At 33.7% G+C, this 22660-nt stretch overlaps 6 protein-coding genes across 7 annotated transcripts; 4 read left to right on the forward strand and 2 right to left on the reverse strand.

Annotated features, from left to right (window-relative positions):
• Positions 1-3573, forward strand: LOC123916873 (phosphoribosylformylglycinamidine cyclo-ligase, chloroplastic/mitochondrial-like). The gene is made up of 8 exons (XM_045968447.1): positions 1-478; positions 1327-1421; positions 1509-1610; positions 1711-1770; positions 2303-2475; positions 2555-2657; positions 2749-2907; positions 3057-3573. Exons 1-8 carry the CDS (start codon positions 166-168, stop codon positions 3225-3227), a joined length of 1176 nt encoding a protein of 391 aa, XP_045824403.1. The 5' UTR covers positions 1-165; the 3' UTR covers positions 3228-3573.
• Positions 3574-5409: 1836 nt separating this feature from the next.
• Positions 5410-9907, forward strand: LOC123913752. The gene is made up of 8 exons (XM_045964598.1): positions 5410-5559; positions 6972-7202; positions 7577-7688; positions 8143-8304; positions 8538-8584; positions 8944-9046; positions 9478-9544; positions 9654-9907. Exons 2-8 carry the CDS (start codon positions 7014-7016, stop codon positions 9700-9702), a joined length of 729 nt encoding a protein of 242 aa, XP_045820554.1. The 5' UTR covers positions 5410-5559; positions 6972-7013; the 3' UTR covers positions 9703-9907.
• Positions 9908-11097: 1190 nt separating this feature from the next.
• On the reverse strand, positions 11098-13432 carry LOC123913750 (ABC transporter G family member 5-like). The gene has a single exon (XM_045964595.1). The coding sequence runs from the start codon at positions 13105-13107 to the stop codon at positions 11131-11133; it is 1977 nt and encodes a 658-aa protein (XP_045820551.1). The 5' UTR covers positions 13108-13432; the 3' UTR covers positions 11098-11130.
• A 1290-nt stretch (positions 13433-14722) lies between these two features.
• LOC123913753 (SUPPRESSOR OF GAMMA RESPONSE 1-like) lies at positions 14723-16895 on the forward strand. The gene is made up of 3 exons (XM_045964599.1): positions 14723-14764; positions 15742-15928; positions 16012-16895. Exons 1-3 carry the CDS (start codon positions 14738-14740, stop codon positions 16473-16475), a joined length of 678 nt encoding a protein of 225 aa, XP_045820555.1. The 5' UTR covers positions 14723-14737; the 3' UTR covers positions 16476-16895.
• A 349-nt stretch (positions 16896-17244) lies between these two features.
• Positions 17245-17928, reverse strand: LOC123913754. The gene is made up of 2 exons (XM_045964600.1): positions 17694-17928; positions 17245-17600 (listed from the first exon to the last, which is right to left on the reverse strand). Exons 1-2 carry the CDS (start codon positions 17757-17759, stop codon positions 17304-17306), a joined length of 363 nt encoding a protein of 120 aa, XP_045820556.1. The 5' UTR covers positions 17760-17928; the 3' UTR covers positions 17245-17303.
• Positions 17929-18397: 469 nt separating this feature from the next.
• On the forward strand, positions 18398-22595 carry LOC123913749 (protein FAR1-RELATED SEQUENCE 5-like). 2 transcript variants are annotated; one of them, XM_045964594.1, is made up of 5 exons: positions 18398-18649; positions 18934-19035; positions 19118-21391; positions 21468-21540; positions 22101-22594. In XM_045964594.1, the coding sequence occupies exons 2-4, from the start codon at positions 18979-18981 to the stop codon at positions 21486-21488; spliced, it is 2352 nt and encodes a 783-aa protein (XP_045820550.1). In that variant the 5' UTR covers positions 18398-18649; positions 18934-18978; the 3' UTR covers positions 21489-21540; positions 22101-22594. The 2 variants fall into 2 exon arrangements, with proteins under 2 accessions (XP_045820550.1, XP_045820549.1); XM_045964593.1 differs by having other exon boundaries at positions 19118-21540; positions 22101-22595.
• Positions 22596-22660: the final 65 nt, after the last annotated feature.

The following is a 22660-nucleotide window of genomic DNA, read 5'->3' on the forward strand; positions in this document are numbered from 1 at the left end:
TGTAAATGATAAATCCCGTAAGGATTAGGAGACAGTAATTTAGGGGTTTATTAGAGAATATATCAATCACTCACTTCTCTCCGCCGCCTCTATTTCTCCCATTTCCTTCCCTTCTAATCAACCTAGGGTTCTCTATTCGTCTCTTTACTCGACCAATCTTTAGCAATGAGTTTAGGAGCTTGCACTGACCTATCGCATTCTCTTGCCGCAGTAGCATCAGTTAAACCTAATTCTCGCAACTGTAATTGCACACCCGGAATCACCTACAGTTTGCGCAATGCAACAGGAGGTCACAACGGTGTATTATCAATGCCGATGTCGAAAAAGAACGAGAACAGAGTCGTTGCTGTTAAAGCTGAAGGTCAAGGTCTTACATATAAGGACGCTGGTGTTGACATTGATGCCGGTTCTGAACTTGTTCGAAGAATAGCTAAGATGGCTCCTGGAATTGGAGGTTTCGGTGGTTTGTTCCCCCTTGGTAAGCGATTTTTCTTAATTTATTCACTTATTTTCATTTGATTTTTGGAGATAAAACTGATTATGTTTGAATTGATTTTGCCACTAAAATTGATTTTGACTTAGTTTGGATTGACTTATTAAATAAGTTTTTAAGTTAATTAATAAGTTCTCACTAACAATATTGTATTTTTATAAGCTATTTATTCATAAACTACCTTGACAAACTTATGGATAATACATAAAAGTTTATTTATTTGCATAAGCTGTTTTGCATAAGCTCAAAAATAAGCCAATCTAAACGGGCCCTTATTTGAATTTACTTATTTGAGCTTTTTTATTCGCATAATCACTTGCGAAAGTGTTCTTCTTAAAGCTTATTTTCGTAATTTCACCGAATAAGCCAATCTACACGGGCCCTTTTTTGAATTGACTTATTTGAGCTTTTTTTATTTGCATAATCACTTGCGAAAGTGTTCTTTTTAAAGCTTATTTTCGTAATTTCACCGAGATAGCTCATTAAAACGCTTGTAGCTTATATGAAAAATTTGACTTTTATTTTGTCTTGTATTATAGAAATAGCTTATAGATCAGCATTTATATGATTAGTGTTTATGTTATAAGTCCTTAATTAAGATATTTGTTCAATTAGGTTCACAAGCTGTGATTTAGAGCTTTTGAGTCTAGAGTCTAGAATTGAATTTTAGTAAATTTTTAAACTCACTTTTATGTGAATTAATCATTTTACATTAGTTTACTTATAACCAAAATTCATTTAATTTTTGCTGCCGCCAAAGCAACCAAACTCTCAATCACTTTTGTTTGTTTAGTTCATTTATATGGGATTTTGATTTGGCTTGTTTTGATTAGGTGATTCATATCTTGTTGCTGGTACTGATGGTGTGGGGACGAAGTTGATGCTTGCTTTTGAAACTGGCATTCATGATACTATTGGGATTGATCTGGTAAACTTTTTGGATTACTGATGTTTTATCATGAAACTGTGTTTCTGTTGCTTTGGGCATGGGTTTTAATTGTTGTTTTCTGTTTAGGTTGCCATGAGCGTCAATGACATTGTTACTTCCGGGGCAAAGCCTTTGTTTTTCCTTGATTACTTTGCTACCGGCCACCTTGATGTGGATGTTGCTGAACAGGTAATGGATGTGCTCTTGCCTGGTTTGTTTTGGTTTTTTTTTTTTAAGATTCACCGTGTCACAAAAATGCTTATTCCTTATTTAATTCCCACCTTTGCAGGTCATAAAAGGAATTGTTGATGGTTGCAAGCAATCTGATTGCGCCCTTCTAGGTGGAGAGGTATTGAAATACTTGTGTTTGTTTATTTTATTTTTTAAAATCAGTATTTAATTGGATGCTCTGTTGTCTAGTTTTCCAAGCCATAGTCTAAGACTTTTACCATTCAAGGTTCTTATGTCTTGTAAGCAATCTAATTGGATGCTTCTTGTTTTATTGAACATTACTTATGAGGATAAGACCTGTTCCATTGCTTCTTCTTGTTGTTTTATTTGATGTTTCAAACTTGTTCTGACTTATTTTTTAGCATCACTATTCATCTTTTGCATGTTTAAATGGTGCATGGATTCTTGAATCTAAATTTATTCTAATTGACATTTTATTCAATACACATTAGATTATTGCAATCTTACGTTGTCATCAAAATAGACTATGCACATGAACATATTAGATATTACTGTCAGTTTCTCTACTAAAATACACAATCTCATTTTTCACACATGCTCACCTGCCTGTTAGTATAAATATGGATTAAGATAGAATATAATTTTTACTTATCTCCTCTCTTCTTTAATCAATTCTGTACACTTCCCAGACTGCAGAGATGCCTGGTCTATATAAAGAAGGCGAGTATGATCTTAGCGGCTGTGCTGTTGGCATTGTAAAGAAGGAGGATGTAATTAATGGGAAGAACATTACCGTTGGTGACATTATTATTGGTCTGCCATCCAGTGGAGTTCATTCTAACGGCTTCTCACTTGTACGAAGGTTGGTTTTCTCGTATGGGATCTTTCTGTTTTATAAAATTATTAGATTTTGAAATGTACTCAAATTAATATCTTGGCAGAGTGCTTGCTCAAAGTGGGCTTCAATTGAAAGATAAACTTCCCGGTGGTGATATTACAATTGCTGAAGCTTTGATGGCTCCAACTACTATTTATGTTAAACAGGTCATTTATCATTCTCTTGACATTCTTCACCGCCTTCTTTTAAAACTCCCTCCCTTTTTGACACGGATTACGGCTTTTATTCTTGAAACAGGTGCTTGACATAGTCAGCAAGGGAGGGGTAAAAGGAATTGCCCACATCACTGGTGGTGGTTTCACAGATAACATACCCCGAGTTTTTCCAGAAGGCCTTGGTGCTCTTATATATGAAAACTCATGGGATATACCTACAGTGTTCAAATGGCTTCAGGAGGTAATTCACAATTCTGACTTTACCTGAAAATAACAAGTTAGCAGCAAAGGATTTGTTTTTAATATTTTTATCAACAGTAATATATTTTAAATTGATCTTCAAATATTTTGGAGACAAAAGTGCACTTTACTGATAAGGTCTCATATTAGGCTGGGAAGATTGAAGATGCTGAGATGATGCGAACTTTTAATATGGGCATCGGGATGGTCCTTGTAGTTAGTCCAGAGGCAGCGAATGGAGTCCTTGCAAACCTAGTTGAGACTGGGAAAGCCTACCGTATCGGTGAAGTTATAAGTGGAAATGGTGTGACCTACAGTTAGTTCAGTTTAAGTTTAATAATGTTGTACTATTTAATACTTTCATGAAAAGTTTCACGCTGAGATATGAAAAAATTTCTAATTCATGCTATCTGGTCCTTGATAGCTTTCCGTACATAAATGTTAGTCATGGAACTAGCAACAATTTTGTGGATTCCCAGGTAGTTGAGTTGTTGGTGGAACATTTTGGTTTTTGCTTGTAGTGAAATACATTTGAGTTTAATGATCATAATGTGACTGCTAACTGGTTCACGGGGACATTAAATTTTATGTAAACCTAAGTTGGAGCTCTTTTTTAGTCGATGTACTCTTATTAATACTTACAAAAATGGCTACAACGTTTTCACATTGTTTTCTGTTTTTATGAATCTAGTACCTTGGCTCCTTTTTCACTAATTATGATATCTGTCCTGATGATAATAACCTCTCATTTTATATTGTTGTACATATATCTACTTAATTGGAAGTTGTAAACAGGGTATCTCCTACAATGGTGGCCATATTTCTGGTTGGACTAGAATAGAATTGTTCAAAGGACTATCTCAAGCTTCTTGCTTGACCCATTCATGCTAGTCCATAACGTCGAACCCGTAAAAATCAAGATATGAAACTGTATATTATTTGAATGGTAAACATGAGGTCAAGAGCTCTACAATGGTGAAAAAATATAAACCAGAGCTGAATACTCCTACCAGAGTACAATGCTCATAACTGGAGAAATTTCTCTCCTTACCAACTCTATCAATATTTTTGAATGAGTTAGGCGTTATCCTTCCCTCTTTTATAACACAAAGGTTCTCTAAAAGCAGTGAATTTTCCAACCGACTCTTATTCAGTTGTTTTCTCTAAACCGATGCCCTATCAGAAACACATCACTAAGATGACTCATTTTGAAAGGAACTAGTAGTGCCCTATCAGTAAACCATTTAGTCATTCAATTAAAGTAAATCTTTTGTAAATATCCATCAAAACTAAACAACTGTATCAATTTGAATAATCCCTTGATGCATCAAAATAAATTAAAATAGTAAATAGTGTTTCATCAAAACCAAGGAACTTTATTTATCGATTTGAATAACCTCTTGTATTACTCTGCAAAATTTAAAATTATATATATATATATATATGTAATTTTTTTTATCTCACTCCACTTATATATTTCATGTACTAACAAATTTTTATTTCATTTGGGTAAATATTTGATGTATGTAATAATAGTAATACTTTTTTTTTTGAGTTTAATAATAATAGTAATACTTAATTAATAAAATGGTTCCTTAAAGACATTTTTGGTTTCATATTGGTCCCTTAAAGAAAAAAATGTCTAAATAGGTCCCTTAAAGAAAAAAAGGTCTGAATAGGTCCCTTAAAGACATATCCGTTAATCAGTTTGGTCCTATTTAGACATCTTTTTAGGGACCAAACTGATTAACGGAGATGTCTTTAAGGGACCTATTCGGACTTTTTTTTCTTTAAGGGACCTATTTGGACCTTTTTTTCTTTAAGGGACCAATCTGAAACCAAAAATGTCTTTAAGGGACCATTTTATTAATTAAGCCATAATAGTAATACTTAATTGACCGTAAGTTTTAGCCCTAGTTCAATTGTCAATGTCAATATTACTAGTTTGACGTATTCGAACTCATCGTCACAATATGGATAAGAATTTTTTTCAATATAAAAAAATAATAATGTTTACCACTTTGTTTACTTTCACTATCAGTTTAATCTGATTCGAGGATCTGTTTTAACAAGTAGTTCTTGCCCCTTCAATCGCAATTGTAGGCAATGGAACTACCACTTTGTTTACATGCAACATAATAACTTTGAATTGAAATTAAAAATTGACTTCTAAATACTCCCTCCGGTCCTTTTTATAAGAAACACTTTGGAATTTTTATTTGGTCCTTTTTATAAGAAACACTTTGACACAATTCCATTTGTACCCTTATTAAATACAATCAAATAATTCATTATAATGCTAGTGCATTAATTAGAGAGACCTATTTCTCATGTTAGTCAAAAGTTAGTTTTGGAATATAACATAAAATGTTAGAATCATTAATGAGAAAATTTACCTTCCTTGGTCTGTGTGATTTTGTCAAAGTGTTTCTTATAATAAGGACCGGAGGGAGTAAGAAATATCATTTTTTTACAAAAAAAAAAAAAAAATTGTAATAATTTTTACAGTGATGTTTCAAATGACTTGGTACTCGTCTTCCGTCTTCTTTCCCTCCTCCTCGTTTGCTACATACTACTAAACTGAAAGAACGCTCTTTTGGGTTTAAAGCTACTACCTTTCTTTCTACAACACACCTTAATTGCCATATACCCGGTTAATTTTTTAGTATAAATTATTATTATTATTATTATTATTATTATTATTATTATTATTATTATTATTATTATTATTATTATTATTATTATCTTTTATATTATAAGCTTGTATACACAAGCAAACTCTAAACCCTAATTTGTTTTTCCTGTTTTCCCTCCATTTTATCTTGCAATTTTTATTAAAAAATAATACAATTTTGTCTTGACTAGGATTCGAACCCGCAACCCTTCAATGCAAGATAATATTTCCAACCAATATGGCAAGTATACCAATTGTGATTAAAATTATGTGCAATAATTAATAAGCACCATCAATTTTAAAAGTATATCATATCAAAATTATTGTTGACTATATTATTCATCACGAAATATTTTTATGTCTTTCCTGATCAATGATTTTTTTTTCTACCGGATCATAAATTTAGAGAATAATTATCATGTGAGATTTGGAAAGTTATTATCACGTGTAATTTGGAAAGTTATTATCAAACTCAATTCTACTAAATCAATTTTTTTTTGCAATACAACCAAACACAACCATAGTCATGTCACTAATCACATTCATTATTTTGTTTTTAATATTGCATATTTAATATTAACCGATGATCAATTGATATAATATGCACTAGCAGACCAATTGTGATTTAAATTATGTCCACAAAGTGTTAAGCTCCATCAACTTTCATAGGACAATTAAGCACCATCAATTTTCATTGCACAATTTAAACAATTAAAAATCGATAATCTCTTATATTATAAGCTTGCTAACATAAGCTAACCCTAAACCAAATTTTTTTCCCCTCATTTTCTCTTTCTTTTTATTGCAGCTTTATATTAAAAATATACAGATTTGTCATCGAACCTGCATCTCTTACTTACAATAAAACCTTTCAACCGCTAAAACATGTGCTTCAATTATGAAAGAATTTAGGAATCCTAATATGTTAACCCTGTTTTCAATAAATTTGAACGGCGGAATTAATCACAATTTTTATTTATTTATGGATGTCTACTTAAGTTTATGTTCTTGATTACGTCTTTAATTTATTTTTTTTAACCTTTAATTATCATCAATTTTTTAACCTTTAGTTATCAGCAATTTTTTTTAATAAGTAAACAAAACGATGGAGTTCAAAAATTATTTAAAAAATATATAAAATATAAAATAAGCACATAAACAAATATAAAATAATTAGTCTATGAAATTCCATATACTACTCTTATTGAAAATGCTCTTAGAATTTTTGTATTTTATTTTTTATTGTTACATATTACACCTAATTAGACCCATGCACCGCATGGGTGAAAGTTCTAGTTATTATTATTATTATGAGGGGTTTAAAAAAACCCTAGTTTTTTCTTTCTATTCATATGTGATTGTTGATCAATTTTCTTGTTTTCTTGTTACAGCTATTTGGTAGCTGATGAATAACTGCATCAATTTAATTGGCAATGGCTTTTCAAGACTTTGAACCAATCTTTGCTGAACCTAAACTGGAGTGGAAATCTCATACTTCTTCTTTGCGTCCTTTTTTGTTCCATGCTTATGCTCCTTATTCTTCTCATCTTCTCATTCATGTCACTGATTTTCACTCTGATACTTGGGAAGCTAATCTTTCAGTTTCATTGCTTGAGGACATTGTGAGTATCCTCAATCATGTGCTGTGACAAAAGTTGATTTTGAATTAATTCAATTGATATTAGTTTAAACTGAATTGAATGTGAAGTGATTTATGTTTGGATAAGGATAAAGTTTTGTTACAATTGCCAAAAATGTTTCACTCTTATGATATTATTAGATTAAGTGGTAAAAGTTAAGCTAAAAAGTTACTTTTTGTTGCCAGTTTTTCGATTTGGTGCTTAATTGCAAAAACATATATGTCATGCATGAATCACTAAGTTTATGATCCTGAATTTGAATTATTATTTTTTATGCTTGTCGTGAAGTTGTACTATTATGTGAAAGATCATGATTTTTATTTATAGTGATTGCCATCATTTAAACTTCTGTGCAGAGGGATATTATTGGAATAGGGGGCTCTTGGTCAGAGTTTGTTGATTATTTTGTAAATTCTCTCAAGTCAGAAGATCTGAAGCTTGTTCTAGAGGCGAATTCAAATTCTGATGGTAAACGATGCTTACCACGTCTACTTTTTGCTTCTTTCTGATGAAAATTTTATAGTCAAAATTCTCTGCTTTATAAGTAAGGATGAATGAACTAAATTACTTCTGTGATGTTTGAATAGGAAACATGAATAGAATGAGTTGAAATTTGAATTATTTAAAATTGTGTATAACCCTTGTTGACTTGCTTATGACAGTTGCATCTTTGTAACTCTTGTGGAGATGGTTTTAATGACATTAATTTGGTAAATTCTTACTGAATTTATAGTCTTGTGCAAGAGATATTATGATTTCCTCTTTATAATCTTCGTATAAATATCTTATGTGGACCTCTTTGATATATTGCAATTAAGAAATTCTCTGATGCATCATGCATGTGATAAAGAATGCTATGCTGTTTGTTTTGAGGAAGTATACTCGTTGTTCACTCCCATATGTTTTGTATTACGTATTTCAGGTGTTAGTTCTGCTAAATTAATTGCTCAAAAATCAAAAGGAATGCCTCTAATCACCATTCCTCTGACCAAACTTGTGGATTCTGGTGCTAGCGAAGCTGTGTCAAATTTATCCTTGAGCCTCTTTAAGGCATTCAAAAGTATCAAATATTCTCTTGTAGATGGTTAGTTCATCTTCCTTATGTTGTATCTTCGTTTGAATCTTAATAAAAGGACTTGATTTCCGCTTGGTTGTTTCTAATTATGTGCATAAATGATAATTATATTAATTTGAATTATTCGGCTCTATCTTTAGACGTGCCTTCCAAAAAAAATTGTGCAACTAATATATAACTTCAATTGGATCTATATGGTTTGTGCCGGAATTAACTGTTACATGTTTTTATTGTGCCATCAGGGCAAGAACGCTCTCTCCAGTTGACAAACGTGATGACAGCTGAGAAGGTACAATATCTAAATTGAGTTGAACTATTATGGCTTGCAGTATTTATTTATATCTTTTTTGGTTGATTGTTTAGATCATAACTTTTTGGTAGGGATTCCTAGGAATTGATTTGGAATTTACAGCAGTAACAAAATCAATAATTGCAGAAATTTATAGGGTCCTCAATTTTTTAGTGTGTGATTTGTTGACATATTCTGAAAGCCTTACAAATTATGCAGTATGCAATTGTTCCTCTCTTCTTTTTATAGGCTAATCATGTGTTTTTATCTGTCCAAAATGCAATTTTACTTCTTTTAAGTGACTCAAATTTGATTATTCTTCCCCACACGCACTGTTCTTATCTTATTATGCCTAACAGGAAAGAAATGAAACCATACAACTGGATCGATGGCAAAAGTTCCAAAAAATTAGTGACTCAGAGAAAGCAGGCGGTTCTAACAATGGAGTGCAAAATTCTCCAGGTGTGTTATGTATTCTGTCATTCTGAAGGTTTGGTCTTTAGCAGAGTTTAAGGTTTCACTGACTTCTGTGTGGCATATGTGGTGAATTCCAGATTATGAAAAAGTTTCTCAAAACAAAGTAAACAATTTAATTATCAAATTTGTCCACAATTTTCTAGATTTGCAACTATATATCTGTCTAGGAAAATGGTAACTGCATTAGGTCTATTTTTCATGTGAGAAGAAAACAATAACCTGAAAAGAAAAGAGAAGAAATGCTACTTCTAGCACCATTTTGAATATACTGGAATATGAAGAATAATGTCGGAGCTTCTGCTTACATTTTAGTGTTGTTCCTTGTTCATGATGCTAAAGAATTTGCTTCATCACTATGGCTTATATTTTCAAGGGTTAATTATTTTTTATTTTTCCACATTCCTGTTAATTTACAGACAAGCAAACAGCTCGGGATAAAGGTACTACAAAAGTTAAGAATCGTGCAGTGCCAGCATATCGCAGGCAAGTGTTCTTACTATCTTACAAATCTTAACTATGGTAGTGCAGATTCAGATTCTTGTAGGTAAGTGTTCTCGTGCTATTATGACTCACTCACCTTTTTTCTTGGCAGGACCAAAGTAAGAGGGGCCCTCTTGCGAGATAGCGATCCTGAGTCTTAGCCCTTAATTCGAACCAGTTGTTCTATATAAAGTTAAAAGATTGTCCCAACTCTATGTGTACTTCCTTTTCACTCTATTACCTCATTTATTGTATATCAATCAATATAGCATGGAAAACATATATTACTTGTTAGGCCATTCACATAAAATTTCAATGATTCGTTCACTTGTCAACTCAGCAAATGAAAATTGCTCATTTGATGCATGTTCCTCTCTATGCTTGTTTCGTTTCCGGGTAATCCCACATGTCTCCTACTCTCGAAGACAATTTTTTTTTGAAGTCGTTGGACACTAAATATAAAAACCTCGTTCACCGAGATTCAAATCATAGTTCGCCAGTTTTAGAAGAATTGGTCCTTTCAACTAGACTCAAGCCTTGTTGGTAAATGTAAACTGATCTTACATTATTATGATGAGCTTGTTAATGCTGAAGTTATTGATACATAGAGGGGTGCTAGGGTCACACCTTTTATCACACTTCTTTAAACACACTCTCATTTATTGGTCCACATCACTTATGTTTTTAATTTTATTCCTGGTCACCGGTTACTAACTTGGGGAGAGATCTTAATTTATTTATTTTCAATCTATATTTGAACAGTAACCATTCATCTTCCACTCTCCACTTTCCATTTCCTCGGCCTATCTCTTCCACACTCTTCCGTCGCAGAAGCACTGACAAACTGGCGGCAAAACAACCATTGACTATATATTCCAATGAAATCTAAAAGAAATATCACAAAATAATTGAGAAGGAATTAAATTGTACGGTAATAATAAATTGATGATGTGGCCCAATAGATAGTAGTGTGTTGAAAGGAGTGTGTTAGTCGGTGTGACCATAACATTACTCTTGATGCATAATATTTTCAATTAAACATCAACACTTTCTTCATTTTGAGTATATGATAAATCTTGTTTCTTATAATATCGGAGAAGGCAGAAATCTGTGATAAGTAGTCCACCTAAACTTTTAAAAAATCAGAATTAAAAATAAAATATTTATGATTAATTTGAGAAAAAAGCACTTATTCTAATCATAAGTAACACAACAAAAATAATTTCTACTTTATATAAAATCTTAAAAAATTAGTTAAAAAAATCTTAAAAAATAAATTGCATTTTTAGAACAAAGCTGATGAATTGCCTGAAATGAAAAAGAAAATTTGGAGGGATGAGATGAAGGAATCTTGATTGAGAAGAGAAAGACAATGCTGTGACTTAAAATAATCATATAAAAACAAAAAATCCAACATAATATCATGTTAGTACAATTTGTTGACACTGCCTGAATCTATAATTCTTTACACTTTTTTTTGGTTGATATTATCTTCTTTGGTTGCTATCACAAGTAAAATCCAAGACATGTGAACCTCAAGAGAAAGAGAGAGAGAGTAACAATAATTCACAAACTCACCATAGACTTTATCAAATGACAGAATTACCACTGTTAACACCTCTCTGTGAACATTTGTATCTTAGAATAACATAAGAAATGAATCTGTAAAACATGATGAAGCAAACAGTGACACCAACATTCTTCCATCTACTTCTTTCTCCTCCAAACCCTGCTTCTTTAAGCACATCCTCTCCCTTCATCACACATGCACCAAACATGTACTCCAAACACTTTTTTGAGTTGGAGAACTCATTGATCAGAAACCCTTCAAAGGGATACTTAAAAAGTGATATATAATGCATGAAAATCCAGTAACTAGGAATCTCATGGTTTGATATGAAGTAACCAGAGAACAAGAAGAAAGAACCTATAACACCATTAATCATTGAATTCCCAACAATGAAATTAGGCGCAAGAGCACTGAAACACACCACAATTGAATTGGCTGTGTAAAGAACAAGCCATATCAGTAACAGAAAGTGCAAAAAAGCAGTGAAGTTTCTGTTGAGTCCAACTAGCCAGTATAATGGAACTGTGAACAAAATGGCTAGGATTAGAAGAAATGGCAAGTAAACTAAGCCATTTGCAATAGTATAAGACGATACACGGTAGCTCCCACAAGATGTTTCCTTCATTAGAATCTCTCTTTCTTGTAGAAAAATTGGTAGAGCTTCTATGCTGCTTGATAACAGAAAAGTTAATATGAAAGCAAATAGACCAATCCTTTCTTGTGTTCCTCTTATATCATCTTTGAGGTTACAAAAGATTGATCCTAAAACTAGTCCTGAAATCAGCATCTGAATTGTCCTACATGCAAATAACTCTTTTGTACGAAATATGTTTTTGGAGAATCTATGAGTTAGAATCATAGTTTCACTCAATCTAGAATTTGCAAAATCATAAGAGAAATCCATTCCAGTACTATTGATGATATCTTCATCAATTACTTTAGATTGTTGAAATAGCTGTTGCAAAGTGAACTTACCACTTTTACTCTCACCTGATTGTTGTTGTTCATCATCACCACCTTTCTTCTGTTGCATTGTTCCTAACAATCGTCTTGGTGGTTCGGTTTCCACCTGACATTGTTGCTGCTGTTGTTGTTGAATGATATCAATGGAATCAATAGCAAATTCAACTAAATTAACATGCAGTGGAAGCTCTAGACCCATCAATCTCAAATTCAAACTCAGTAATTCAGCAGTTCCATGATGTAACACAGAACCATTAGCCAACAACAACAATGAATTGAACAGCTTCACTATTCTGAAACCAGGTTGATGAATACTTAGTATTATAGTTCTTCCCCTAGTTTCAGCCATAACCTTAAGCATATCAATTATTTGCAAAGCTGAAGTACTATCAAGCCCTGAAGTTGGTTCATCAAGAATCAAAACTTTTGGATCATGTATGACTTCAACACCAATAGAAACTCTGCGCCTTTCACCACCTGATATACCTCGGACTCGATCGTCACCAATTCGAGTCCTCGCAACATGATCAAGTCCAAGCTCTTGAATCAATGACTTGACCCTTGAACATAGTTGTTGTTGAGGAAGCTTTAGCCTTAGTTTTGCACTGAACATCATGGTTTCTTCAACTGTAAGTAAGGGAAACAAAGTGTCCTTTTGAGTAACATAACCTGATAGCTTTCTGAACTGAGATTTGTCAACAGGCTTTTGGTTCAACAACACTGACCCTCTTTGTGGACTGTGTTTACCTGCTAAGATCTCAAGTAGTGATGACTTTCCAGCTCCACTTGGTCCAACAATTGCTAGGATTTCCCATGGTCTTGCCTGAAAACTCACATTCTTGAGCACATGCCTAACTCCACTGCAACTTTTTTCAACTCTAGCTTCTTCCTCTTCTATTTCTTGACCATTGGCATTATCTAGTTGTGGAGATTTGCTGAAGATTTTAAAGGGGTGTTCTGTTTTGTTTGTGTGGATTTTGTAGTTTATGCCAATGGCTTCAACTTCACAGCCTTGCATTTTCATTTGTTGCATAGGTTGTTTTTTTGTTTTAGCCTTATTTTTTTCTCTCTTTGATTCTTCTACTCTCTTCTAGTTGTTAAACTCATTATTTGGTTTTCTTCTTCTCCTCTCTCTGTTGTTTGCTAAGTTTTAAATGAAAGATTTTGGACTCAACTACTGACAGAGAAACAATGGGTGGTTTGCAATGACACTAAGGTCCTCGAAGTTTGTATATACAAAGGTTCACGTGCACTTCTTGCTGTTTCTCTACCAATTTTATATATTTGGACACAACACAATACTAGTGAAAATCTAATATCATTTATTAATAACTAATATAAATCACAAATGTTATTCTATACTATATATGTGTGTGTTAATAGTAAGGATTAATATTCTTTTAATACCGGCCGACATAGGTTGGTCTAGTTTGTTTGGATTCAACTCAAATCTCACAAAAATATGAGTTCGAATTCTGTTGCCGGCCGATGTGAGGATTTCGTTGGTAGATAATATGAATGTATCTATGTCAACGTAAAAATCATCGATCTATAGTAAAAACCGGTTCAAGATTTTACTGGTTGAACCATGATTCTGTTTGGTTCTTGAAACATTGATTTAGACATTAATCTATATGTGATTGAAAGATAGAACATAGAATAATACAAGTGGATGTTTTGTTGCCTTGTTGGGTTTTTGTTGTTTAATGGACAGCTATACATTAAGCACATCTTCACTGTGGTCACCAATTGTGTCTATAAAACAGTTTGAGTTATGAGAAAACAGTAACAGTAGAAACTGATATGAAGTTAGGACTTACTCATCCAAGTGTTTGATACTGTACTGTTTTACCTTAGTCTTGGTGATTTTGTATCATTGTTTTTTTTAATCAATTTTAATCTCATTGTTTTTTTAATCAATTTTAATCTCATGTCGGCATGTTCACACTGAGTCACTGACACCCACCCAAAAAATTAATGGTAAATCTAATTTTGTTCTTGCACTAAAAATCTGTTAACAATGATATACTACATAGTGGTGGCTTCTAACATGAGGGAGCTATCAAATCCCTCACCGGTGAGGCACTTAAAAAATACCGTTAGATTAAATGGATGGTTAAGATCTTTTTTTAAAAAAAGGAAAACACCTATAGATATCTACATTCAATTTTACCCTCAATATTATTCTTAATTTCGTATAACATGTTTCGTATAAGTTTCTTTTTCATCCATGTGCAATCCACAACAAAAACAAGTCTTCATCAAATCACAAAAGCATCTGCAATCATAGCCATCTTCCTTAACAAAACCCTAATTTCAAAACTCTGGCTCTCTTCTTCATCTTCCACCCATTCCAAAATTGACTCGTCTTGTCTCCATAGATCATTAGGCACCGCCAATTCCAAAATATGAAATTATTATATTCTCTTTTCTGTGTTAATTCAAAAATAAACAAAAGTGCTTTGTTTATTTCTTACTTGCACTATTTAGCAGGTTTCTGAGAAAGACAGACAGAACGAAACAAAAACCTAAAAAATAGGTTTTTGAATCTTTTGACTTCATCTATGGCTGGGTATGTAACCTTCGTTTACTTACAATATCTTTGATTTGATTATCATGCTCAGTTTTCAGTTGATTTTCCATTTCAAACATCGTAGTACAAGATGAAACTGTTTTGTTACAATATTGAGGTTACCTAGTATCTTGTGAAAATTGATAGCTTTTTTGTGATCATGTTAGATTTCTAAGTTGGATTAGTTTGTCTTTGCGATGTTTCATGTTATATGTTTGAATGTTTGTGTTTTTGTGCAAGTTGTTAGTTTAGGTGTTTTATCAGCAGCAGCCTGCTCTTGTGTATATGCAGGCCATCATGGTTGGTTGACAATAGTAATGTATGTGTATTTTCTAAAAGGAAAATTGCTACTTTTCCTGATAATATTTTAGATACATTGTTATGCGATGGAAGTTGCGTCTTATATTAGGTTAATTCATATTGTACATTATATTCACTTTCAACATTCCTTGTCTCTAGTTTTGTACTTGATAGTTAATGGGTTATTTAGGGAGTTTGTCAACAGAAATAAGGCACATTGTCTTTAGACAGGAATGGGGTTAAGCTATCTAGTCAAAATCGTGCTATAGTCCCGCGAAGTGCCATTGAGGGTTGAGGCAATAGCGGCTGAAAAGTGGCGCAATCCCGGTATCACAGCGGTTTGATGGCTGCTATTGCAATTTTGGGGGAAAACTCTCAAAAAATCTAATTGTCTAAATTATTTTTTATTTGTTGTGGGTATATTGGTACTTTCAATGTTTCACACCTGTTGAGTAACCGATATAATAATGTTACTAAACTTCTGGTGAAGAGGAACCCATGAATTAATTACATATGCAATCTCTTTCATACTTTGTCATTCTCATATTGTGCCTGATGGTATTTGTAGACCAAATTAGATACTTGTAACATGAACTCGTGGGTTATAGTTACTAACTACAATATCTGCACAATTTGTTGGACCTGTCATGGTACATTGCTGGGGTTTTAAAAGCAACAATGTCGTCTGTTACAAATATTGAAACTTCATTCTTTTTTATCTATATATCCTATGTATGCATAGCAGTTAATTGTTATAAAAAAATTTGACATTTAATTTTGTTTTTATGTTGTAAGCTTGCAAAAGAGTGGCCGGGCTTACCAAAAGGTGTTAAATTTGATCCATCTGATAAGGAGATAATTTGGCACTTGCTTGCAAAAGTTGGTGTAGGAAATTTACAACCTCATCCTTTCGTAGAAGAGTTTATTATTACTCTTGAAGTGGATGATGGAATTTGTTACACTCATCCTCAAAACTTACCTGGTTGGTGGTTTGTTTGTGCTTTACTCAGATTTGAATTGATGATGAATTTTCAATCAATCTGATAAGCTTCGATGAAATTTTAGGTGTAAAGCAAGATGGAAATGCAACCCACTTTTTCCACAGAGCAATTAAGGCTTACAATACTGGCACACGAAAGCGCCGAAAAATACATGATCAGGATTTTGGTGATGTCCGCTGGCATAAAACTGGAAGAACTAAACCAGTAATCTTGAATGGGGCTCAAAAAGGCTGTAAAAAGATTATGGTTCTGTATATGAGCAGTGCGGGGGGAGGAAAAGCTGAGAAAACGAATTGGGTTATGCATCAATATCATTTAGGAACAGAAGAGGATGAAAAAGACGGGGAATTTGTTATCTCTGAAGTGTTTTACCAGCAGCAGCATGTCAAATTGGGTGATATAGATGAACAGGATATAACTGAAGCCACCGAAGAAACAATCATAAAAGTGGATCCGGTTACTCCCAAATCGGTGACTCCTGAGCCTCCTCACAATGAAAGGCAGTATTCAGATGTTGATCTAGGATAATTGCACCGTTGTTACCTCAGGCCGCTGCCTATTTGAGAAGTACCTGACCCATGGTTGGTATCAGTATCGTAAGGACATGAGATTGCAACCTGGTGATCTCCTTAAGTTTACCCTTCCTAAGAATCCAGGTTTTATGTTGGTTGGTTGAACTAATTCGTCGTCGTGATCGTGCTTGAACAAGTCTCAGTTGAAGAAGGGTTTAGAGTTATTTAGTAACTTCTGTTTCAAGATGTCCATGGTTTGCTTTTGTTTTATGTAATATATAATCAAATTAGTGTCCGTGCTATGTTTTTATCTAGGAAAAAAGACTCTGATCTTTAACTGATGTTTATATGTTATGCTTTGTGTTGGATTGCTCCCAGTGTACTAATGAACTATTTCTTGAAGTTTATAATGAATTAATCCTGGGATTGCTACTAATTGGCTTTTTATTATCTTTATTGTATATTTGAATGTTTGTTTAGTATCCTTTGATCATGCCTGTTTGTGTGCAAAGTATATACAATAAATTAGGGAGTAAATTATAATAAATTCCCACACATCACATTGCAATGTATAAATTATGTTCGATGGGCCTAACAATCTATATTTGTTTCATTTATAATCACTCAGTGCGTCTGCACAGGTAAAAAAAACTAGTAAACAAGAGTACAATGATACATGCAAGAGACCAAGACTGTTAAACATCAAATAACACCTCATCCTCGGAAACAATAATATTATTAAAAATTTCACTAAAGAAACTCAAAGTTTAAACCATGTTGAAGAAAAAAGAGTGTTGTGTGAAACAACAATAAGAAAAACTAATCAAAGTAATCGGAAAAAAAACTAGGCATTATTATCCTTCGTTGATTCTTTTGTCTCGTCTATTTCATCATCGTCCGATGATATGAAGATGACATTGTTAACATTGTATTTTGACGTTGAGTGTTCCATAATGTCTATGTTGTCATCATCATCAAATGATATGATGGTGATAGTTTCCGACAAAATTTTGGATCGACGAAATCGAGACTTAGCCAATTTGCGTTTCATGGTTTTTGGTGGCTTCTGTAGCCTGGCCTCTGTTATGACCAGTTTGTTGTGGACCAAGTTTTTCAATTCATCTATGTCGGATGAATCAACCTGCCATGATTTCTTGTCATTAATTACATAACTTATAAGGAAAATTAGAAAAGTAAAATCTCAAATTGATAAGGGATCAAAATAGTAGCTTACATCTTTTACAGCAGTTCCTTCATGTTTAATGGGCAAAGAACCCTTACCATCCCCATTAATAGTCATTCTGCCACAAATATATGAATATAAAGAGAAGAGAAGCTGTGTTATCTTTTTGAAGGAGAAACAATTTCAATATATACTGCTGCTTGGTTGCAACTATTCCGTAAAAAAATCAATAGAATGACAGAATTTGTGCAAAGCATGTTTTAAGTGTGTTTTATTCAAACTGAAAAGTGAGGATTTTAGGGAAAGTGGAAACAGCATACACTAGAATTTTGCTGGTTTTTTTTTTTAATCATGAATTATGCTAGTTTCTTAAAAATAAAAACAATGACACATGGCAATATAAAAGGAAGGCAAGCCTGAGATAATGGAAGCTCAAGTCAATGGGTGGAATGAATTTAACGATTAATGAACCAAAACTATTTTTCCGGGCCCATGACTCTTTTTTCCCCTGAAAATTCAATTTTGCCCTTAAAAAAAATCGAAACGCATAAACCGAATTTTTTTAAAAGTTTTTCTAGTCCAAATTCAGGAAAAATTTGGAGAACAGAAACCGAGGTTTTTTTTCAACACAAACAAAATTTAGTAAACAAAAATCGAAGATTTTACGGAAGGGCAAAAACGGAAATTCAGGAGAAAAAAGAAACATGGGCGGGAAGAGTATTCTTCTTAACCCCCAGTAAGTGTACAATGAAACTGCAACCACAACAACAACAATCCTTCATCAAAACTGCAACCACAACAACATCAACATCTTCATCAAATCGAACTTGCAACCACAACCATCTCCGTGAACGAAAACCTAATTTCAATTCTTACATCTTCTTCCTATTCCGCCAATTCCAAAATCGACTCATCTTTCCAAGCGCAACACCAACTTAGGCCACTCAAATTCGTGAATCTTTCTCTCACAATCTGTCTTCCTCACACCGCGCCACGTTTTTGCACCGGTAATTTTTTCTTTATATGGTGGATATGATAATTTCTAATTGATGATTTTAAATTGCTTCATTACAAATCTTGGTCTTCTGATTGCATAATTATATTTAGATATAAGTAATGGATGATTAACCTCTAAAGAAGGGAATAGATTCTTATTATCAATCAAACTCATGCATGAAAAAAGTATTATGTAAAGAAACTGATGATTATGAAATAAGTATTATGTAAGTTTTTCCTTACTGATAATTATGTTTCCTCTCTCTGTTTCATGCATTCCTACTCCCCCCTTCAGTGTGCGACACACACTGCTAGACGTCGATCCTAGAACGTGTTTGAGATGGAAAATAATGTTGAAGAGCATGTGCAGATGGATGAATCTGTTGCCTCTATGGAGGTAAAAAGAGAAATTTGTTAAATACTAGTATTAGTGTATTGTTTTGGTACATATGTTGAAACTATGTCATTTGTTGTGTTAGGGACTAGAAGACTCGTCAGTTGGAGTAAGTCGTGATGAAGCACCATGTGACACCACTGACGATGATGCCATTAGTGTTGAGGCTAGTGAAGGCACCGGAATTTTTTTAAATATTGATAGTATGGAGGATATTCTTAGCTTGAACCTGAAGGGGTTAAGTCCCCATGAGACAAGGAAATTTCAGTTTTCAAGCTTGGAAATGGCTTATGAGTTCTACAACCGGTATGCTAGAATGAATGGGTTTGCAGTCCGCAAGAGCAAGATCCTCTATAGCAAGAAAGGGGAAATATTACAACGAACGTTTGTATGCCATAGAGAAGGGTTTAGGGAGGATAGAGGTTTAACAATAGAAAATCGTAAGCGCGAGCGTAAACCCGAGACTCGGTCTGGATGTGACGCGAAATTTAGAGTTCATATAGATACTTTATCACAACGTTGGCAGATAACTGTTTTTACAAATCAACATAACCATGAACTTTTGGATGAAAAGTACTGTGTAATGCTTCCTGCACATCGAAGAATGAAAGAGTCAGATACAGTGCAGATGAACGATATGTTGAAGGGTGGTATAGGTCCGTCTCAATTCTATGCTTCTATGGCGAACCAAGCAGGAGGTTATGAAAACATAGGGTTTCGTAGGAAGGATTTATATAATCAGATAGGAAAGCAACGCCGTTTGAAACATTGTGATGGTAAAAATGCTTTACATTATCTTCGTGGGCTGGCATCCGATGACCCGATGATGTTTTATCGCCACACCGTCGATGGCGAAGGTAGGCTTGAACACCTGTTTTGGTGTGATGGTATTAGCCAAATGGATTACCAAGTTTATGGGGATGTGTTGGCATTTGATGCAACCTATGGAAGGAATAAATATCACTGCCCCTTAGTGGTGTTTTGTGGTGTTAATAACCACAATAACAATGTTATATTTGCCGGTGCTATTGTTGCAAATGAAAAAGAAGAAACTTATGTGTGGGTTCTTGAACAATTTTTGAAAGCAATGTCAGGCAAGTCGCCTGTATCTGTCATTACTGATGGCGATCTTGCAATGAAGAATGCTATTAAAAGGGTATTTCCGAATGCATATCATAGATTGTGTGCTTGGCACCTAATTCGTAATGCAACGTCTAACATTGGAGTTCCTGAATTTGTCGGTCAATTCAGGAAATGCATGTTGAGGGACTATGACCTGGGTGAGTTTCGACGCAAGTGGACTGAAATGGTTGACACATTTGGGTTGCATGAAAACAAGTGGGTTACAGATCTTTATGCAAAGAGAAAGATGTGGGCTACAGCTCATATACGTGGAAATTTTTTTGCTGGGTTTAGAACTACCTCCCGGTGTGAGGGGTTACATTCAGAAATTGGCAAGTTTCTTCACTCACGATATAATTTGAGTGATTTTTTACTACATTTTCATCGATGCCTTAATTACATGCGTTATAAGGAGGTTGAAGCCGACTTTGCTTCTAATTACGGTGATACTGTTCTACAAACAAGATTTCGAAGCATGGAGAGCTGTGCCGAGAAGTTATTTACTAGGGAAATATTCTTTATATTTCGTGAATTTCTTGCACGGTCTGCAGAGATGGTTGTGACAGCAAGCAATCAAACTTACACGTGCTTCATATACACGGTTTGTAAGTACCAGGCATCTAAACGGGAGTGGAACGTATCATTTTATCCGGATGATAATGTGTTTAAATGTTCTTGCAAAAAGATGGAATCATTTGGCCTCCCATGTGAGCATATTATTGCAGTATTGGTTTTCTTAGATGTTGCAGAATTGCCAAATACTTTGGTAGCAGCTAGGTGGACAAAGAATGCAAAGGAAGCAATATGTAGCACAAATAAGAATCTTCCGAAATATTGGGATTCACATAAGTCGTCTAGATATAGTGCTCTTATGTTTCGATATATGCGTTTGAGCAAATTAGTAAGTGAGAGTGGTGATGATTTCAATTATCATATGGAACAGGCTGCTGCTGATATTCATAAGATGGAAACAAAGAGGGGCTTACATGATGATGGTGGAGCCACAAATTCAGGTCAAACTGACCATGAGATATTGAGGGATCCTGCTCCAGTTAGAAGTAAAGGATGTGCCGGTGTATCTTCATCATCTACTCGGAAGAAAAGGAAGCCGGGTCAGTGTACTGTTTGTAAAGAGTATGGGCATAATAAGCAAACATGTGAAATACGTCGACATCGTGCTAACAAGACACACTCGGCAGATGCAGATCGTCACAACAATGACTTCAGTGATGACTCTGTAAGTAACCTTTTTAATTTTCTAATGTAATGGTATTGTGATATCCCACTGTTATAATTATTCATGGTACTTGCAGTTGCATAATGATCTTGACTGAATTGTAAAAGTGCATCAGCGAAAGAAGTATGGAAAGGGATGCAACTTGTAAGGTAAACATGTAGTTAGTAATTAGTTGGATGTATAATGAGTATAAATTAGATGTCTAAACATTGATATGTGGGGTCTGTATAGCTGAAGAGTATATTTTCTTTGAATTTGGTATTTTATATATACACGATTACTTTTTTCTTTATAATTTGTGCATTGATCTATGTTATGTTAGTAAACTAGTCATGCTTCAGCATGTCAGTACTTGGTCATAGTTAGTAACATAAATAGTAGTAGTTCCCAAAATTTCAGCCCTGTTATCAAAATAGATCAAGCATTTAGTATAGATTTTGTTCATAACCTCATGTTATTCAGTTAGGAAATGATTTTCAAAGTACACTATGTACTATGTAGACCACAAACTTCTGATTCATTATATTTATCAAATTATTCGCTTAATGAGTTTTCTATTTTCAAATGAACATAAATTTTAGATAATTAAAACTGATAATTTAAAGTAAACTGAACCTAAGATTTCAAATTATTTGATTTGGCGTACTTATCTTTTGTATGTGTCGTACTATTTCAACTGACACTAAAACACATGAACTAATCATTGCAGGTTAACACAATTTCCAGAGGAAGGATTATGATTTAGATTGGTTTGTAAATACTCTGATTTCTAAGTACTTTAACTTTGGTTAAACATCGAAGTTCCAAGGGAAGATTTTATGTACTTTCTGTTACTGATGTAGAACGAGTTTCAACAGTTTTTTTGTCTTCTTGATCCAATAAGGTTCATTGTTTCATTTCATTGTTCTATTCATGAGAATATGTTATCCGCTTCTTAGATATACTATCCTTTCATAAAAAATTAAATGTAAGGTGAATCCTTGAAAGAAATCTTCGCAGCTACTGTTTTAGGTGAGAATTTTAACTGTTTGTATGTGCAGATTGGGTGTATTCTTTTGACAGCCCAACACTGTTGTTTGACATTCTGCTGAAAGAGTAACAGCATCATGATCATCTACTTTCATTTTGAGAAAAAACGGTAGTGGAAAGCCAACTAATTCAATGTCAATTGTAGCAAATATATCCTACAAAACGGCTGTTAACTTATCAATTGTGTCATCCCTTCTTTTCTGTGTGTGTAGAAGTTCCCTAATTATATAAGATTCTACA

Source organism: Trifolium pratense, linkage group LG3 (genome assembly GCF_020283565.1).
Source record: "Trifolium pratense cultivar HEN17-A07 linkage group LG3, ARS_RC_1.1, whole genome shotgun sequence".
In the NCBI taxonomy this organism is placed as follows: Eukaryota; Viridiplantae; Streptophyta; class Magnoliopsida; order Fabales; family Fabaceae; genus Trifolium; species Trifolium pratense.